This window comes from Arachis hypogaea, chromosome 2 (assembly GCF_003086295.3).
Source record: "Arachis hypogaea cultivar Tifrunner chromosome 2, arahy.Tifrunner.gnm2.J5K5, whole genome shotgun sequence".
NCBI lineage: Eukaryota > Viridiplantae > Streptophyta > Magnoliopsida > Fabales > Fabaceae > Arachis > Arachis hypogaea.
In genome coordinates, this window is record NC_092037.1 from 65,975,362 (window position 1) to 65,997,129 (window position 21,768).

General features: G+C 38.7%; 1 protein-coding gene across 1 annotated transcript; it reads right to left on the reverse strand.

Moving 5' to 3' along the window:
- Positions 1-17,516: 17,516 nt before the first annotated feature.
- On the reverse strand, positions 17,517-20,794 carry LOC140177060 (uncharacterized). The gene is made up of 4 exons (XM_072209462.1): positions 19,141-20,794; positions 19,029-19,088; positions 18,242-18,886; positions 17,517-17,716 (listed from the first exon to the last, which is right to left on the reverse strand). Exons 1-4 carry the CDS (start codon positions 20,792-20,794, stop codon positions 17,517-17,519), a joined length of 2,559 nt encoding a protein of 852 aa, XP_072065563.1.
- Between the last annotated feature and the right edge of the window lie 974 nt (positions 20,795-21,768).

Below are 21,768 nucleotides of genomic sequence, written 5' to 3' on the forward strand. Positions count from 1 at the left end.
ACTCAATTTTTGAGGTGGAAAGAACTTTGCCAAGAAGGCATTGACTAGCTTTTCCCAAGAGTTCAGGCTTTCTTTAGGTTGTGAGTCCAACCACATCCTAGCTCTGTCTCTTACAGCAAAAGGGAATAGCATAAGTCTGTAGACCTCAGGGTCAACCCCATTAGTCTTGACAGTGTCACAGATTTGCAAGAATTCAGCTAAGAACTGATGAGGATCTTCTAATGGAAGTCCATGGAACTTGCAATTCTGTTGCATTAGAGAAACTAACTGAGGCTTAATCTCAAAGTTGTTTGCTCCAATGGCAGGGATAGAGATGCTTATCCCATAGAAGTCGGGAGTAGGTACAGTAAAGTCACCCAGCACCTTCCTTGCATTATTGGCATTGTTGTTGTTTTCGGCTGCCATGTCTTCTTCTTCTTTGAAGATTTCTGTTAGGTCCTCTACAGAGAGTTGTGCTTTAGCTTCTCTTAGCTTTCGCTTCAAGGTCCTTTCAGGTTCAGGGTCAGCCTCAACAAGAATGCTTTTGTCTTTGCTCCTGCTCATATGAAAGAGAAGAAAACAAGGAAATATGGAATCCTCTATGTCACAGTATAGAGATTCCTTGAGGTGTTAGAGGAAAAGAAAAATAGAAGGCAGAGGTAGAAAATTCGAACTTATCAAGAAAGATGGAGTTCGAATTGTGCATTAAGGAATAGTGTTAGTCCATAAATAGAAGGATGTGAGAAGAGGGGAAGAAATTTTCGAAAACAAGGTAAAATATTTAAAAACATTTTGAAAAACTTTAATTGATTTTCGAAAACCAAGATTGAGAAAGAAGTAAAGTGATTTTTGAAAAAGATTTTGAAATTAGAAATCAAGAAGATTTGATTGAAAACTATTTTTGAAAAAGATGTGGTTAAGAAGATATGATTGGTTTTAAAAAGATGTGATTGAGAAGATATGATTTGAAAAACATTTTAAAAAGATTTGATCTTAAAAATTAATGACTAGGCTAACAAGAAAAGATATGATTCAAACATTAAACCTTTCTCAACAGAAAAGGCAACATACTTGAAATGTTGAATCAAATCATTAATTGGTAGCAAGTATTTTTGAAATTGGAAAGAAATTGATTTTGAAAAATATTTGATTGAAAAGATTTGATTTGAAAAAGATTTGATTTTGAAAAGATTTTGAAAACCTAAAAAAAATTTGAATTAAAAATAGAATCTTCCCTCGTGTGCCATCCTGGCGTTAAACGCCCAGAATGGTGCACATTCTGGCGTTTAACGCCCAAACTACTACCCTTTTGGGCGTTAAACGCCCAGCCAGGCACCTTGGCTGGCGTTTAAACGCCAGTTTGCCCTTCTTCACTGGGCGTTTTGAACGCCCAGCTTTTTTTCTGTGTAGTTCCTCTGCTGTATGTTCTGAATCTTCAATTCTCTGTATTATTGACTTGAAAAGACACAAATTAAAAATATTTTTGGATTTTTAATAATGAGGAATAATCAAAATACAACTAAAATCAAATAACAATGCATGCAAGACACCAAACTTAGCAGTTTGTATACTACTGACACTAACAAAATGAGAATGCATATGAGACACATAAACACTCAAGTCAATAGAATTCAAAGATTAGAGCAATGAAATTACCAAGAACAACTTGAAGATTAATAAAGACATATGCATGAATGCAAGAAGAACAGAAACATGCACTTGACACCAAACTTAACATGAGACTCTAGACTCAAACAAGAAATATTTTTGGATTTTATGATTTTGTAAATATTTTTTGGATTTTTCGAAAATTAGGTGGAAAATAAAATAAAGATATCAAAATTCTTAATGAGAATTCCAGGAATCATGCAATGTTAGTCTAAAGCTTTAGTCTAAAGAAATTAGACATGGCTAGCCAAGCTTCAGCAGGACATTACATTCAAGAGCTAAATTGATGAGAATCAATCAGCTTTGGTGATGATAAGAACAACACCTTGAAACACTAGAATTCATTTTTAAGAACTCTGAAGAAAAAAAATACTTAATCTAAGCAACAAGATGAACCGTCAGTTGTCCAAACTCAACAATCCCCGGCAACGGCGCCAAAAACTTGGTGCTGTTGCCGGATCAGAAATTTGGCACTGATGTTACCGGACCAAAAGCTTGCAAAAAACTCAAACAATCCCCGGCAACGGCACCAAAAACTTGGTGCACGAAATTGTGATCATCAATGGCGCCATCAACATGGTAGCTCAATTGCAATCTCAACCTTTTATCACAACTTCGCACAACTAACCAGCAAGTGTACTGGGTCGTCCAAGTAATAAACCTTACGCGAGTAAGGGTCGATCCCACAGAGATTGTTGGTATGAAGCAAGCTATGGTCACCTTGTAAATCTTAGTCAGGCAAACTCAAATGGTTATGAATGATGAATAAAACATAAAGATAAAGATAGAGATACTTATGCAATTCATTGGTGGGAATTTCAGATAAGCGTATGGAGATGCTGTGTTCCTTCCGTCTCTCTACTTTCCTACTGTCTTCATCCAATCCTTCTTACTTCTTTCCATGGCAAGCTGTATGCAAGGGTTTCACCATTGTCAGTGGCTACCTCCCATCCTCTCAGTGGAAATGTTCAACGCACCCTGTCACGGCACGGCTATCCAGCTGTCGGTTCTCGATCATGTCGGAATAGAATCCAGTAATTCTTTTGCGTCTGTCACTAACGCCCCACAATCGCGAGTTTGAAGCTCGTCACAGTCATTCAATCATTGAATCCTACTCAGAATACCACAGACAAGGTTTAGACCTTCTGGATTCTCTTGAATGCCGCCATCAATTCTAGCTTATACCACGAAGATTCCGGTTAAAGAATCCAAGAGATATTCACCCAATCTAAGGTAGAACAGAGGTGGTTTTCAGGCACGCGTTCATAGGTGAGAATGATGATGAGTGTCACGGATCATCACATTCATCAAGTTGAAGAACAAGTGATATCTTAGAACAAGAACAAGCGGAATTGAATAGAAGAACAATAGTAATTGCATTAATACTCGAGGTACAGCAGAGCTCCACACCTTAATCTATGGTGTGTAGAAACTCCACCGTTGAAAATACATAAGTGATAGTGTGATCATTGGCTTCGGCCCCAAAGAGGGAACCAGAAGAACCAAGATGAAAATACAATAGTAAAAGGTCCTACTTATAGAGAACTAGTAGCCTAGGGTTTACAAAGATGAGTAAATGACATAAAAATCCACTTCTGGGCCCACTTGGTGTGTGCTTGGGCTGAGCATTGAAGCATTTTCGTGTAGAGACTCTTCTTGGAGTTAAACGCCAGCTTTTATGCCAGTTTGGGCGTTTAACTCCCATCCTTGTGCAAGTTCCGGCGTTTAACGCTGGGAATTCTGATGGTGACTTTGAACGCCGGTTTGGGCCAGTAAATCTTGGGCAAAGTATCGACTATCATATATTGCTGGAAAGCACAGGATGTCTACTTTCCAACGCCGTTGAGAGCGTGCCAATTGGGCTTCTATAGCTCTAGAAAATCCACTTCGAGTGGAGGGAGGTCAGAATCCAACAGCATCTGCAGTCCTTTTTAGTCTCTGAATCAGAGTTTTGCTCAGGTCCCTCAATTTCAGCCAGAAAATACCTGAAATCACAGAAAAACACACAAACTCATAGTAAAGTCCAGAAAAGTGAATTTTAACTAAAAAATAATAAAAATATACTAAAAACTAACTAGATCATACTAAAAACATACTAAAAACAATGCCAAAAAGCGTATAAATTATCCGCTCATCACTAATCCTTGAAATCCTGTGGAGCTATAACACAATACCACACTCTACAACAAAAGAAATGCCATTCTGATTATTTTGTGGCGCAGAATCAATGATCTTGGTAGAAAATTCTCAAAGGTCACTGCGAACCGACTTTCTGGATCAAGAAACTAATGCACAAGCACGGTCTGCCAAGCTAGATACGTTAGATGAGGAATGACACTCAGCCAAACTCAGACAACAAGCTATACAACTTAATATAAGCCAAAAATATAAGACGGTGAGGCCCAGAATATACCGAAAATACAAGAGAAGGGTGAGGTCGAGAACATTACAACAACGGGACCTCGTTCTGCGCAAGCTGGAGGATGTACAAATACCACAAGGACAAGGAAGACTAGCCACAACATGGGAAGGACCATTCAAAATATCTAAAGTACACGGGTGAGGAGCAAACTCCTTGCAAACTATGATGGGAATCGAAATACCAAATACTTGGAATGTATCATCATGGCATTTGTACTATAGCTAGCAAAAGTCGAAGGCGAGAGGTACTCTTTTTCCTACCGCCGAGGTTTTTTTCTCATTCTGAGTTTTACCCGGAAAGGTTTTAACGAGGCCGATTACTTTGCACCTTCAACAACTGAAGGTATATTCAAATTCATATAACACTCAATATTCTTTACTATTTCTGTCTAACCAACATACAAAAGTTGGTAGCTAGCAACACATAGCTAAAGCAAATAACCATCTACCAAATTCCAAAGCAAAGTAGACAAATGCATACAAATAGTCAAATTGACAAATCCACCAAAACATACAAAATAAAAGTGAGATCATAGTCACAAACATAAAAGTAAACAAGTCAATTATTTTTGTCAACAGTTGCCAAACTCTCATCTTCAGCTTCCACTTCAGCCTCATCATCAACAAGTTTTCCATTCACCATTATCTTAGTAACGTCAAGACTACTGACTTCAAACTTGGCTCACAACACGATCAAATCTGGCCGAAAACATCTCCAACACTTCATTTTCAAGCTCGTGGATCCTAGAAGTCATCTTCCTTTTTTTCATTGTCATCCGCTTTGATTTGACATTGTAAATCGCAAATTTGACCATGCAATTGTGCCACTTCCTCTTCTTTGCTCTTCATCTTCGATGTTATATCAACAGTGACTCCATCCCTCTCTTTCAACGACCTCTCCAAATCTGAGATTTTCTCTATCTCCTTTTTCTCCTCGGCTCCTAACAGCTTTAATGTCCGGCCCATACAAAGCAGCCTCGTTCTGATCACCTAAGCAAAACAACAAAAAAGTCAGAAAATCAAAACAAAAACCAACAAAAGACCATATAAACACATTTACTTCCTACCTGCATGTACTGTCCCATAACCTCTTTTCCCACATCCCTCAAAAATTGCACATGATCTGAATATCGAGTAACTTTGTCTGCCAACTCCATGAAAGGGAACTGATCTCCCCATACAGATTGAGCATCCGCACCACTAATAAAGCCCTGAAGCCGCATCAACTTCCTAAATTCTCTCCCACCATTTGAGCCCATCTCTACATCTATAGTAAAAAGGACTTCGATAGATTTTTCGGAGTTAAGCTTTTTCCTCTGTCTTGTAGGGATGAGCACTAGATTGCGCCGCTTCCATTCCAATATCCCTATCTGCACAAACTGTGGAAACCTTCTTTTCACTCTTCCTCTTCTGGTCCAGAAAAAGACTTCAACCATGCAAGAGATAAGCTTGGCACCCTTTCCCCTGAAACATAGATGGTATATACCAAAACCACATTCTCACAGAAATTGAAATTACTTATACTAGTAACTTACCTATATACTCCCTCAAAGCTTCCTTACCAGTCTCAATTTTCAACATATTAGAAATTAATAGTAACTCTCCTACCGAAAAGTAATCTATCAGAAACTCTAAGATCAAATTTCCTTCACTATTTCTCGTTGGAGCATCTAATATCTGCATTGGCTCAGGTCACCAATATAGCAGAAACTTCTCACCTAGTTCATCGTCCAAGAAAAAAGGATAATCGGTTTCTACGGAACACACTTTCACAAATATTTCTTTGAAATTTTTAAAAGATGATTTATACAAGACAAAGAGGGACTGACCAAGAAAACTACTAAGGTTTTTCCAGAGACCCCTACGAACCCCTTTAGATTGAAATAAAGAGAAAAACATATTTAAGGAAGGAGGAATTTCCAAAAACTCAATCAAATACTCGTAGGCTCAAAGAAAAGCCCACGTGTTTAGATGAAACTGTGATAGAGCACAGTTCAACTGTGTCAACAACTTACATTCAAAATCTGAAAAAGAAAACCTCACATTCAGCTCTATTAACACACAACTATAGAAATAAAAATAGGCCCAATCACCCTCTCTTCACAAACCCTCTCTTCACTGTTACAAGGGAGGAACTCCACACCAACAGAAGCACCACTCTTAACCCAAGTAACAGGATCAAGTTCAGAAATAGTTTTCGCAATTTGAAAGAGGGAAGCACGGCGTTTCACATTTGCATACCCACACGTATAATCGTCTTTTACCTCCACAACCGTATCTCTCGCCATCAACAGAAGAAGGAGAAACAAACAATAACAGGAAAAAAGCTACTAACCTTTTGAAGTCATTTTCTTATTTCTGGATAAAATCGACAAAGTAAAAACACAAATTCTATTTACAACCCACGGACAGAAAAGATAGTAAAAGAAGCCCACACCACTATTGCACTATCTTAATCAATCTCCATTACTAGTTGTTCGATCAAGAAAACTATTCAACTACTGTATGCATTAAATGGTCATGATTTCCTCGAAGTAACTGCACGGCGGCAATTATTATATTTCAACTATTCCTAAGTACACTTTCCATAATCCAAATAATAAATAAATGACACCCAAGCTTGCCCATACTAAATGACCACGTGTTGAGCTTGGGGCTAATAGGACAAAATAACCACTGAAGTATAACAACGTGCTGTCAATAAAGCTCAACTTGCTCATAAGAAACGACCATAGCAAGTTAAACTTGAGGGCTGTAAACCGTATCTTAAAAAATCGAACACACATTGTTATACCTCGGAATCGAATTATGAAATTTAAACATGATCTCATCAAGTAATCGTTTGGCACCTCAATAGCTCCTGCGAGAATCTTGACCGAGGTACATACATGTCGGTTGTCACTTAGCAGTTATAAAAAGGAAACGATTAGAGCTATAGGGGGCAAATAAAAAATCACACAGACTACTAAAACTTAATAACATTAATTAAGATATTCCAAGATTTGATATTAACTTCAGCGTCGAAGTCCTTTTTTGCAGGTTCTATGCACGGGTTGGATTTCCAAGGAATCCACATCTCCCAAGTGGCTGAACTAGGAAGCACAGCTGGTGCGCAAAATTAGAACTTCGCACAACTGAACAGGCAAGTGCATCGAGTCGTCCAAGTAATACCTCAGGTGAATGAGTGTTGAATCCCACGAGGATTGTCGGATTGAGCAAGCAGTCTTGCAAATCTTAGTCAGGCGAGCAGAAAAGAGTAGTTGTTGTAGAAATGCATAAAACAAAATAAGAACGAAAATAATACCAACTTGACGTAGAAACAATGATGAGGAATCAGTTAAGGCATCGAAGATGCTTGTTCTTCCGGATTAATACTTCTTACTAACTACTTTAACAATGAGTGATTCATTCAATGGCAAGGATATACGTGATCAATGTGACGCCAATGGTCATTAATCTCCTTTGATTCACATCAACCGCCACGCCAATTGTCAATTGATCTAAACGAGGGTGAAACTCTAGCAATTCAATCTTTGGTGATCCTACTCAAAACGCCACAGACAAGATCAGATCTTCTGGATCGGAGAATGAAGCTCAATGATTCTAGCCTTAGCGCCACAAAAACCTCAATTACCCATGACTAACAAGATTTTATGTCATATATTCCAGTTAGCCCAGATACTTTATTGGAATTTGTGATGCATTCTCAAGCTACAGCTCAATACTATCCCGCCAAGGACTCGCAAGAACTTATGTAGAATAAAGGGTCATACGCCAGTTCTACCTCTATTCATGAGGACGAAGAACAAAAATGCATCATAGAATGAAATCAAACATATATTAAAGTAGAAAAGTAATGATATTAATCCATAGGAATGAGCAGAGCTCCTATCCTTAACTTAGGAGGTTTAGTTGTTCATGCCTTACAAAGAAAACAGAGAAAGTAATGTGTGTGTGCTTCTTCCTTCCTAGGAGGCATAATCCTCAAGAAGAAGGAAGTCCCTTATTTATAGTAAATACTAGACCTAAAAGATATTACTAATAATTAAAAATTACAACAATGAGATAAACTAAGTTAAAAGTGCGAAAATCCACTTCTTGGCCCACTTGGTGAGTGTTTGGGATGAGCTTGGTGTCCAACTTAAAGGAATGGACATTGAACGCCCACTAGTGGGTAAATGTGTTGCTTCTTTGCTCCCCTTGTGGCGTTGAATGCCAGTTTGGGCGTTCAATTTGGGAGGTTGCTCCCTTTGGGGCGTTGAACGCCAGAAAAGTGGTATGTTGGGCGTTCAACGCCCGTTTTGGGCCATCCAATCCAAAAAGAATTATAAACCATTATATATTGCCGGAAAGTCCTGGAAGTTGGCTTTCCAACGCTGTTGAGAGTGCGTCAATTGGACCTCTGTAGCTCCAAAAATGCTCGTTTGAATGCATGGAGGTCAGGATTTGACAACATCTACAATCCGTTCTTTGTCTCTAAATCTGATTTTGCCAAAACTTGCCAAATTCACTCAAAATTTACCTAAAAACATAGAAAAAACACAAAAACTCAAAGTAGCATCCAAAAAGTAAATTTTGCAATAAAACCTACTAAAACATAATAAAACTTAACAAAATAAACTAAAAATACTAAAAAATAACATAAAAAAGCGTATAAAATATCTGCTGGTCAACAACTCGGTATCATCAAGCTATACCTTGAAGAGCACGATTCCTGACCGGAACAAATAGCTTCAGAGTTAATGAATCTATTAAACTAACTTTTGCTTTAACTTTTTAATTTCGAATGTTGTTGCAAGCAGATACACTTGCAAATCATAAACATGAAGCCATAAATTTTTTACCGTGACTTGCAATTCATGAAGATTGAAACTCATGTTATTTTTACCTTTCTTTCGGTGCAAAAATGCAACTTCATCTTCTGTTACATGAAGACAATTAAAGTAAACGGTGGGTATCATTGGAAAAAAAGAGATGGGGTGTTGGCCGCTGGGTATAACATGGCATAATAGCATTTTCCTATAAGTAAAATAAGACAGAGTTGAACTATAAAGGAAACTATAGAGCATGCAATGTTATTATGTCCTTGGACTAGAGCAGTATGGTTTGGATCAAGTTTACAAAGAATGCCTAGAATTTACAATGTAAGGTCTTTTGGGAATTGGTTGAGGGACAAAATTGAAAAGATCAAGAGAGAGGCAGGAGAGGATAAAACAAAACTGTTGTGCAAAGTGGGGTGTGTTTGTCGGATAATTTGGAAGGAGATGAATCAGCATATATTTCAGCAATCACAAATCAATCCAGCAAAAGCAGTTATGAAATCTGATATTCTAGCAAAGGAATTTTGTAATGCTATGGTTAAAGCTACTGAGACCAGATGAAGGAGGAGTGGAGAGAAGAGGAGAATCACTTGGAGGCTTCCACCAAGGGATTGGTTGAAAGTGAACAGAGATGCGACTTTCTAGAAAGAAACGGGCATGGCAGCATCTACATTAGTAGCAGAATCACAAGCTTACAGGGAAGCACTCATTCTAATAAAAACACCTTCAGATAAGGAATTTCATTATTGAGATAGATTGTTTACCTTTGGGACAAGCTATTAAGGCAAAAACAACATTGGCAGAAGCAGATACAATCATTAGAGATATTCTCCAGCGCCGGGGAATGGTCTTCAAAGACAGTGGTTTGTCAATCCTCCTGAACAATCAGAATGGAGGCAGGTTTCACATCTCTTCAGTAAGCAAGGAAGACGCAACAACAAATCAATTCGGTTTCAGAGTCAATCTACCAGCATGGATTCGAAGATGTGAACAGCCAATTTTGGGAGGGCTTCAAGAAGAACTGGTTCACCAAGAAGCAAACTCGACGGCGGTAACCATGGGGCATCGGAATACGCAAACAGAGGAATTGGTTGACGGCGCTGGCGAGATAGAGGGTAGCTGAGTCTGGGCAGCTAAAACGGGTCAGATTTCATGGATGCGTTCTGGTTGTTCGAGCCGGGTCAGATTAGCTGGCCCAAGGCCAAGTCCAAAACAAGAAAAGTTGTTTTCAACTAAGTGTTCTTTTTTTTGTATCATCGTTAGGTAGATAGAGACTTCAGCTGAGAACATCAATATCAGGAAGCCATGTCAACGGAACATCTTCCATTTTGTGAGGACAAAATTATAAAATAATCAATGTTATCACCAACCTCGAATGAGCACTTCCCCTGTAATTGAGGAAAATAAGAAATTTGACTACATTGCAATCAGAGATTTCTTTATTGCGATCTCAATCCCTAAACTTGAAGTCTATCATGGCTGCAAAACTTGAAGGTAGAGCTTTTCTCTCTTCCTTTGTTGATGCTGTTTTGAACAAGCTGTCTTCTATCAAGTCAACCCCAGCTGAGCAGAAGTTGCTTCGGAGGCTGAGGGCAAGTCTACGTGCCGCTCGACCTGTGCTTGAGGATGCTGAGTTGAAGCAGATCAAAGATCAAAAAGTCAAGAAGTGGCTTGTTGACCTCCAAGATGCTCTATATATGGCTGATGACTTGCTAGATGAGCTCTCCACTAAAGCTTCCACTCAAAGCAATCCAAGTAACTCTTCTTCCTGGTCTCGATATGTTAATTCAATTTTGGAAGAGAGTGCTGATGATATTCGGGTATCGAATAGCATGCAAGACATTGTTGATACACTAGAGTCTGTTGTTGAAGAGAAAGATGATATTGGTCTAAAAGAGGAGGTTACCAAAGAGCTAGAGGACATGTCGTGGAGAATTCAATCTTCTCTAATTGAAAGTTCTGATATATATGGCAGGGACAAAGACAAGGAGGACATAATTGACTTGTTGTTAGACAGTGCTTGTGATAGTAAATTGTCTATGATTTCTGTAGAAGGCATAGGTGGAATTGGAAAAACTACTTTGGCTCAATTGGCTTACAATGACGCCAAATTGGAGGGAAATTTGATATTAGAGTATGGGTGTGTGTTGCTACCAAATTTGATCCTGTTAAAGCCACAAAGGCTACAATAGAGGAAATAACTTCTTGTTCTTGTAACATGGTTAGCTTCAACTCGCTTCAAACTGAATTGAAGGATGGTGCGCGAAATTGTGAACAATACTTTTCACAACTCTCATAATCCCCGGTCATGAACCCCAAAAACTTGGTGTTCAATACCATGGCATTACACAACTTCGCACAACTAACCAGCAAGTGCACTGGGTCGTCCAAGTAATAAACCTTACGCGAGTAAGGGTCGATCCCACGGAGATTGTTAGTATGAAGCAAGCTATGGTCATCTTGTAAATCTTAGTCAGGCAAACTCAAATGGATATAGTGATGAACGCATAAAAACAACAAGATAAAGATAGAGGTACTTATGTAATTCATTGGTAGGAACTTCAGACAAGCGCATGAAGATGCCTTTCCTTCCGTCTCTCTGCTTTCCTAATGTCTTCATCCAATCCTTCTTACTCCTTTCCATGGCAAGCTTATGTAGGGTTTCACCATTGTCAGTGGCTACCTCCCATCCTCTCAGTGAAAACGTTTGCCTATGCTCTGTCACAGCATGGGGTAATCATCTGTTGGTTCTCGGTCAGGCCGGAATAGAATCCATCGATTCTTTTGCGTCTGTCACTAACGCCCCGCCTGCTAGGAGTTTGAAGCACGTCACAGTCATTCAATCATTGAATCCTACTCAGAATACCACAGACAAGGTTAGACCTTCCGGATTCTCTTGAATGCCGCCATCAGTTCTAGCCTATACCACGAAGACTCTGATCTCACGGAATGGTTGGCTCGGTTGTCAGGCGAGCACTCGGTTGTCAGGCGATCAACCATGCATCGTGCAATCAGGAATCCAAGAGATATTCACCCAATCGAAGGTAGAACAGAGGTGGTTGTCAGTCACATGTTCATAGGTGAGAATGATGATGAGTGTCACGGATCATCACATTCATCAAGTTGAAGAACGAGTGATATCTTAGAACAAGAACAAGCGGAATTGAATGGAAGAACAATAGTAATTGCATTAATACTCGAGGTACAGCAGAGCTCCACACCTTAATCTATGGTGTGTAGAAACTCCACCGTTGAAAATACATAAGTACAAGGTCTAGGCATGGCCGTGAGGCCAGCCTCCCAATGATCTAAGATAGCATAAGAATGAAGATAGCTACCCCTCGATATCTCAATACAATAGTAAAAGGTCCTACTTATAGAAAACTAGTAGCCTAGGGTGTACAGAGATGAGTAAAAGACATAAAAATCCATTTTCGGGCCCACTTGGTGTGTGCTTGGGCTGAGCAATGAAGCATTTTCGTGTAGAGACTCTTCATGGAGTTAAACGCCAGCTTTTATGCCAGTTTGGGCGTTTAACTCCCATTTGGGTGCCAGTTCCGGCGTTTAACGCTGGAATTCCTGAGGGTGACTTTGAACGCCGGTTTGGGCCATCAAATCTTGGGCAAAGTATGGACTATCATATATTGCTGGAAAGCCCAGGATGTCTACTTTCCAACGCCGTTGAGAGCGCGCCAATTGGGCTTCTGTAGCTCCAGAAAATCCACTTCGAGTGCAGGGAGGTCAGAATCCAACAGCATCTGCAGTCCTTTTTAGTCTCTGAATCAGATTTTTGCTCAGGTCCATCAATTTCAGCCAGAAAATACCTGAAATCACAGAAAAACACACAAACTCATAGTAAAGTCCAGAAAAGTGAATTTTAACTAAAAACTAATAAAAATATACTAAAACCTAACTATATCATACCAAAAACATACTAAAAACAATGCCAAAAAGCGTACAAATTATCCGCTCATCAAAGGATAGGTTGATCAGAAAGACATTCTTTGTTGTTTTAGATGATATTTGGGACAATCAACAAAATTTGTGGGACAATTTCCTAAATCCTTTTCTATTTGGGAAAAAAGGAAGTAAAATTCTTTTAACGACTCGCAATGAAAATGTTGATTCTATGGTTTCACTTACTAATCTACATTACAAACTAGATATATTGTCCGACGAAGATTGTTGGTCAATGTTCTTGAAACATTCATCACTTTCAATTAATTCTAGACAACATGCAACGCTAGAAAAAATTGGTAGGAAATATGGTTCTAGTTGAACTTGAGAAGGGGGGTTGAATCAAGTTAGTTTAAAACTTAAAGTTTCAAACTATGTTTTGCTGTTGCTCGAGTTGCAGGAGATTATTTAAAATTGTCTCATACGCAGAATATTAAAAGAGCAAAGAAGAGGAGAAAGAGGCCAGCATGTATCCTGGTTCGGATTCTCAGTGCCATGAATCCTACATCCAGTCTCCACCACAAACCATGGTGGAATTTCCACTATAATTTTCAGATTACATACACCAATACTATTGAATTAATTCCTAATCCAACTAGTATCTACCCCTAAGCTTTCTTCACCAAAGCTTAGCAACCCCAAAGTGCTATCCCAACTTGGAAGGAGAATCTACACAGATTCAATTCTCACCAAGTGCTAACCCAACTTGGCAAGGGGAACTAATCCTAGTTCATACACCCAAATTACATCAGAAATTAGTGGCTATTTTGTATCACTCTTGCCTTTTCTCTCTTGGCTTTTGAACCTCACATAATTGCCTTTTTTCAAAACAGAAAATAACGCAAGACAGCCATAACATAAGATCAGAATTAAGCTTGAGTAGAAGAAAGAGATTTCAGCTCTGTGTTAGAGATGGTGCTCTGAATATGTGTGCTCTCTTTCTTGCTTTGAAATGATGAAGTGAAACTTCTTATATATCTTCAACTTGGCTTCATTGTTGCTCCTTCCATTTTCTTGTACCAGCTGCCCGTTGGAGCTGTCTCAGCTGGCATGCAGTCCTTGCTCATCTGCTCCACTAACGCTGCTTGTTGGAGGGTCTGATCCAACAACCTCTGTTGTCCTTGGAGCTGCTGTCTTCCTTGGCATGCAAATCACTTCCATTTTTGAGCCATTCCAACTGCTGTCCATAGCTCTGCGATTTTGTTTTGCTCTTCCAAACTTGCTAATGATCTTCTGTATTTTGATTTGCTGATGTCCTTTGTGTAGTGGCACTGTCCTTGTGTTGTTCTTTTCCTAAAGCCACAGCTGTCCTGCGTTGCTCATGATGTAGACAGCGGCCCCTTTTTCTTTTACTTTTGCCAAATGCATAACCTTTTATTCTTTGCTGAACGGTGCAATGAGCTTTGGCTCTTTTATAATGCTGAAGCACTAGCTGGTGTTGGATTGAAGTAATGTGGACTTGGTCATATGGGCCTGCCACAATAAAGCACACTTTAAATAATATTGGGCTTTCAACCCAAAATAATGTTTGTCATCATAACTTAACCCAAAATCAAACTAGGCTCAACAATCTCCCCCTTGATGACAAACATGATAAAATAGGGAAATTAAAACTAATTTAAGTGAGTTAAGAACACTTCCCTTTGACGACATTTGGATTGTGAGTTGCTCCCCCTCAATGCTAGCATTACTCCCCCTTGATCATGGCTTACATCTTTACCTGAACAAATCTTAACAAACAGCCAGGACCAAAATTTCCAAGCAATATACCACAGTAATAATAATACAGAGCAATTAACACTAGGCATGATACACAGGACAAAATAAGTTACTTAGCAACACAAAGCATCATTGTTCTCAACTATCACTATTTACCCCTAAGCCAAAACTAACATTCCCTTTTTTTCTCCCCCTTTTGTCATCAAGGGAGGAAAGGAAAAACCTGCACAAAATTTGTTAGTGGCTGGTGCATATAGTTCAAGTAGCAGAGTAGTTTAAGTCTGTTACAGTCATCCAAAAGATTAAACAAGTTCAAAACAAAAACAAGGCATAGTCGCAGATGAGATAACAAGGAGTTAGGCATCAGAGTTGGATTCATCAGAGGTTCCGTCATCCTCCCCCTCATTGTCAGAAGTTGTGAGGCCAACCTTGACATCCTCCACAAAGTCCCTAAGAGTCCGAATCCTCCATTTGGTCTTCTTGAAAGCATTTTCCTCCATAACTTGGTTCCTTTTGCGCTCGGCACCATGAGTGAGAAGAAGATCTGTCAGATTGATGAACTCTTCAAGCACATTTTTCATAATGCGAGTCATGACCTTAATTGTAGTGGAGATGTAAAGGGGAATCAGAGGATCCTCATCAACAGAGGGAACATCAGTGCTGTCATCAGTTTGGCGACGCCTGGGAGCTGTTTTCTTTACTGCACCACCCCCTTTGATATATGAGTTACAATCTTTAGCAATTTCAGCCCCAAAATCAACATTGTAATATTGAAAAATTTTTGTAAGAAGCATGCCATATGGTAATGCATTTTGGTACTGACACAAGCAAGTAAGCAAAAGAAATGGGGAGTTTTGAAAGCAGTGCATACAGAACCAGCGTGTCACAAAATAATACTCGTTGAAAAGAGCCGCTCTGAGGTAGGAGGATGTGATTTACAATCCGATGCAATTAAAAATGAAGCCCTAATAAAACGAAATGCAAATTCCAAAAATTTGAGACCCAAAAAAATTGAAGTTTGCCGAGTGATCTCAAAATATTGAGGACCAAAAAGATTGAAAATCCACTTTTTACAAAGGCTTAGTCATCAAATTTTTTTTTGTTTTTTTTTAAATAATTTCAGTAAAGAACAGCCCATAGTCCAAGATACTGCTTCAGCACTAGATGTCCATCATGTATTGAGTTCAGATATGATACCAAAGGTTACTCATCATCTGCAAAAAAAAATCTCACCGCGATTTATGAGACAAAACACAAAAGATCTCATTATCAGAAAAATTAAGAAAACAGAGATGAAGTTAGAATGCCCAGTTCAGTTCTTAATTTGCAGAACCTTTCCTCTATCAATAGTTTGGTGAATATATCAGCTAGCTGACCTTCAGAATTAACAAACTGAATATCTAAATTTCCATTTTGCACATGTTCTCTTATCGAATGAAAATGAACTTCAATGTGCTTTGTTCTAGAGTGCAAAACAGGGTTTTTGGAAATGTTAATAGCACTCATGTTATCACAAAATAATGGAATATTAGATACATTCAGTTTATAGTCAGCTAGTTGAGTTTTCAGCCATAATAATTAAGAACAACAAGAGGAGGCTGCAATATACTCAGCTTCGGCTGTTGAAAGTGCCACAGTAGCTTGCTTCTTGCTAGACCAAACAATGAGGGATTTTCCAAGAAAGCAGCACATGCCACTTGTGCTTCTTCTATCAATCCCATCCCCAGCAAAATCTGCATCACAGAAACCCACTAATTGAAAAGAATCAGTCTTAGGAAACCATAAACCATAGTTAGTGGTACCAAGCACATATCGGATGATCCTTTTGACTGCTGAGAGATGGGACTCCTTAGGCTTTGATTGAAACCGTGAGCAAACTCCCACACTTTGGATGATATCAGGCCTTAAGGAGGTTAGATACATTAGGGATCCAATCATCCCTCTGTATCGTGTCTCATCAACATCTCTACCGTGTTCATCCTTATCAAGCTTGATGTTAGGATGCATGGGGGTTCCCATAGGATTAGCAATGTCCAGCCCAAACTTCTTGACGAGTTTCTTTGCATATTTTTCTTGATGGATGAATATGCCTTTTGCAGTTTGCTTGATTTGCAAGCCTAGGAAGAAATTGAGTTCTCCCATCATACTCATATCAAATTCATTGGTCATAAGCTTAGCAAAATCTGCACACAAATCCTCATTAGCCGAACCAAATATAATATCATCAACATAAACTTGCACAAGAATAAAATGATCATGATAATTTCTAATAAATAAAGTGGTGTCAGTGGCTCCTCTTTGAAAGTTATTTTTCAATAAAAATGAGCTAAGCCTCTCATACCAAGCTCTAAGAGCTTGTCTTAAACCATATAAGGCTTTAGCTAGTTTGAAAACATGGTTAGGAAAAGTTTTGTTTTCAAACCCAGGTGGTTGAGCCACATAAACCTCTCTATCTATTATGCCATTGAGGAAAGCACACTTTACGTCCATTTGGAACAACTTGAAGCCACAATGAGCAGCATATGCAAGGAGCAATCTGATGGCTTCCATTCGAGCTACTGGTGCAAAGGATTCATCGAAATCAATCCCTTCCTCTTGATCATATCCTTGAGCGACCAATCTAGCTTTGTTTCGGACTATAGATCCATCTTCACCCAGTTTGTTTCTAAAAATCCATTTAGTGCCAGTGACTTTCTTTCCATTTGGATAAGGCACTAATGACCAAACTTGGTTCTTCTCAAATTGCTGCAATTCTTCCTTCATAGCTAGCACCCATGAAGGATCAGCAAGAGCTTCTTGGATGTTTTGAGGTTCAATCTTTGATAAGAGAGCAATGTTATTGGATTCTGCTCTTTTCAAAAATGAACGGGTAGTCCTGCCAGTGGATGGATTTCCTATTATGAACTCTTCAGGATAGTTTTTCAGAAACCTCCATTCTCTTGGTCTTCTTGACTAGTTTGAGGATTCAGGTTCCTCTTGATCAACAATGGCCTCTGCATCAGTATTTTCTACAGCAACAGGAGATAATTCCAAATTGTCTCCTGCAGAATTGAACTTTTCGTTGCTAGCAGGTGCAGCTTCTTGAGAACTTGAATATTGTTGAACTGGCTCATTGTTCTCAGGTAATTCAGCTTCGAAACCTGGACTATCATCTATGCAAACACTAGGAACAATGTTAGTCTCACAGAATGTGACATGCATGGTTTCCTCAACAGTTTTGGAGTTCTTGCTATAAACTCTATAGGCCTTGCTATTTGTGGAATAACCAAGAAAAATCCCTTCATGTGTTTTAGGATCGAATTTTCCTAAATTTTCTTTGATATTCAAAATGAAACACTTGCATCCAAACACATGAAAATAACTAAGATTGGGAGGATGCCCTTTCCAAAGTTCATATGGGGTTTTCTTCAAAAACTTCCTAATGATGGTTCTATTTAAAACATAGCAAGCTGTATTCACAGCTTCAGCCCATAAGAACTTGGGGATTTCATATTCACATAACATAGCTATAGCCATTTCTTGTAAACTTCTATTTCTCCTTTCTACAACACCATTTTGTTGAGGTGTTCTTGGACAAGAGAAGTTATGTGATATGCCTTGTTCATCACAAAAAGATTCAAAAAATTGATTTTCAAATTCTTTACCATGATCACTTCTAATTGAAACAATTTTTAAACCTTTTTCATTTTGAACCTTTTTGTTGAATTTCTCAAAAACTGAAAAGGCCTCGTGTTTATGAGCAAGAAAGAACACCCAGCCAAATCTAGTATAGTCATCCACAATTACCATGCCATAACTCTTTCCTCCAAGACTTTGAGTCCTAGTTGGTCCAAATAGATCAAGATGTAACAACTCCAATGGTTTCTTAGTAGAGACATCTTCCTTGGGTTTGAAAGAGGTTTTAATTTGTTTACCCATTTGACAAGCATCACAGATGATGTCCTTATCAAATTTTATATTAGGAAGACCTCTAACTAAGCCTCTCTTTACAAGCTTAGAGATTTGGAACATGCTAGCAGGTCCTAATCTCTTATGCCACATCCATTTTTCAGATTCCATTGAAGAGAAACAAGTCACATTTTGAACTTTTAGATTATCTAGAGTGATACCATAAACATTGTCACTTTTTTTGGCAACAAATAAAACAGCCCATGTTTTCTCATTTATGACACTACAATATGATTTCCTGAAGGTTACAGCATACCCAAGGTCACACAATTGACTTATGCTCAATAGATTATGCTTTAACCCATCAACTAAGAAGACACTATCAATGCAAGTTGAAAAATCTTTGCCAACCTTACCAATGGCAATTATTTTACCTTTACCATTATCTCCAAAAGTGACAAATCCTCCATTATACTTGTTGAGTTTAATGAAGAAAGTATCCCTTCCGGTCATATGCCTTGAACATCCACTATCAAGATACCACATGTCCATTTTCTTCTTGGATGCAAGGCAAACCTGCATGTTCTTCAGCTAACCTTAGGTATCCAAATCCATTTGGATCCTTTGATGTGAAATCTTCTTGGTTGCCCAAGAGCATTAAAATCATGAACAACTTTATATAACTTACTATCATTACCAAAAGACCTAAGAAAGATGAAACATTGAGGAGGATTATGACCATTTCTATTGCACTTGTAGCACTGATTTTTGCCCACTGATTTCTGGGGTTTGCTGAATCCTTTTGGTTTGAAAAATTTGGAAGAGGAAGATTCAGATTTTTGAAAGTTTGGTTTGAAAACTGATTTATTTCCCTCTATGAAACCAATTCCAGATTTTTCAGACCCAAATCTTTGACAAGCAAGCAGTTTGTTCAAATTTTGAGAACCTTGAACAAACTTTACTAAGTCTTCATTCAAACTTTTTATTTGTTCATTCAGCTTTTTGTTTTCAGAAATCAAATCAGTGGAGGCAGTAACTTCATGCTTGAGTTTGAATTTTTCTAATTCAGTTCGCAAGGCAATATTTTCTTCTTTTAAAAACTTTTCATTATTAGTTTCATTTGCCTTAACCTTTTTCAAAAGAAGATCATTTTCTGTCCTCAAAGCCTCATTTTCTTTCTTACATTTAGCATACTTATCCAAGAGTTTCTTAGAGTTCACAGAAATGTCTTTGATAATGTAGTGCAGTTCATCAATAGATAAGTCAGAGAGATCTACCTTATCTTCATCATTATGATTTGCCATCAGACATATTTGAGCTTCTTGATCTGAGCTTTCTGAGCTGGTGTCATTCTCCAAGTCCTCCCATGTTGCCATCATCACCTTTTTTTTGTCTTTCTTAGATTTTTTGCCTTTCTTAAGTTGAGGGCAATCTGACTTGAAGTGACCAGGCTCCTTGCAGTGATGGCATGTGAACTTGACTTGATCTTTCTTGACATCTTTGGATGAAGAGCTTCCTTTGCCTTTGTTTTTGTATCTCAGTAGTCTTCTCATTTTTCTTGCAAAGAGCACCATTTCTTCATCTGAGAAACTGTCATCAGATTCTTCTCCTTGGGCTGTCATTCTTGATTTTAGTGCTATACTTTTCTTTTTGTCATCTTTGTCTTGAGACATGTGAGTGGTTTCATAAGCCAGCAGCTTGCCTCTCAGCTCATCATAGGTGATTTTGATCAAATCATTCCTTTCAGAGATGGCTGTGCTTTTCACTTCCCATTTCTTAGTAAGACTCCTCAGAATCTTTCTTACCAAGGTTTCTTCAGAGTAGCTTCTTCCCATGGCGTCCAGATTGTTGATGATTATCAAGAACCTTTCGAACATTTGATCGATGCTCTCATCTTCCTTCATGCTGAACATTTCATACTCCTTCATTAACATATCAATTCTGGTTTCCCTCACTTGCTTAGTGCCTTCATGAGTGAGTCTGAGATTATCCCAGATTTGTTTCGCTGTTTTACACCTTGACACTTTTCTGAACTCTTCAAAACTGATTGCACAGTGCATCAAGTTGATTGCCTTGGCATTGAGTTCAACCTTCTTCTTTTCTTCATCTGTCCATTCATTGTCCTCCTTTGCCACAACTTCTCCATCAGCATTCTGTTTGGTAGGAATGTCTGGGCCATTGAGAATGATCTTCCAGATGTTGTAGTCGATCGACTGCATGAAGATTCTCATTCTCTCTTTCCAGTAAGAGTAGTTGCTGCCATTGAAGTAGGGAGGTCTATTGTTGGACTGCCCTTTAGTGAGAGTGAAAGCCACGATGTTGGGATTCATGTTGTTGGCCATGGATCTTTACTCCAAGCTATGAAGCTTGCCTTCTTGAGACCTGGCTCTGATACCAATTGATGGTTCTAGTTGAACTTGAGAAGGGGGGTTGAATCAAGTTAGTTTAAAACTTAAAGTTTCAAACTCTGTTTTGCTGTTGCTCGAGTTGCAGGAGATTATTTAAAATTGTCTCATACGCAGAACATTAAAAGAGCAAAGAAGAGGAGAAAGAGGCCAGCATGTATCCTGGTTCGGATTCTCAGTGCCATGTATCCTACATCCAGTCTCCACCACAAACCATGGTGGAATTTCCACTATAATTTTCAGATTACATACACCAATACTATTGAATTAATTCCTAATCCAACTAGTATCTACCCCTAAGCTTTCTTCACCAAAGCTTAGCAACCCCAAAGTGCTATCCCAACTTGGAAGGGGAATCTACACAGATTCAATTCTCACCAGGCGCTAACCTAACTTGGTAAGGGGAACTAATCCTAGTTCATACACCCAAATTACATCAGAAATTAGTGGCTATTTTGTATCACTCTTGCCTTTTCTCTCTTGGCTTTTGAACCTCACATAATTACCTTTTTTCAAAACAGAAAATAACGCAAGACAGCCATAACATAAGATCAGAATTAAGCTTGAGTAGAAGAAAGAGATTTCAGCTCTGTGTTAGAGATGGTGCTCTGAATATGTGTGCTCTCTTTCTTGCTTTGAAATGATGAAGTGAAACTTCTTATATATCTTCAACTTGGCTTCATTGTTGCTCCTTCCATTTTCTTGTACCAGCTGCCCGTTGGAGCTGTCTCAGCTGGCATGCAGTCCTTGCTCATCTGCTCCACTAACGCTGCTTGTTGGAGGGTCTGATCCACCAACCTCTGTTGTCCTTGGAGCTGCTGTCTTCCTTGGCATGCAAAGCACTTCCATTTTTGAGCCATTCCAACTGCTGTCCATAGCTCTGCGATTTTGTTTTGCTCTTCCAAACTTGC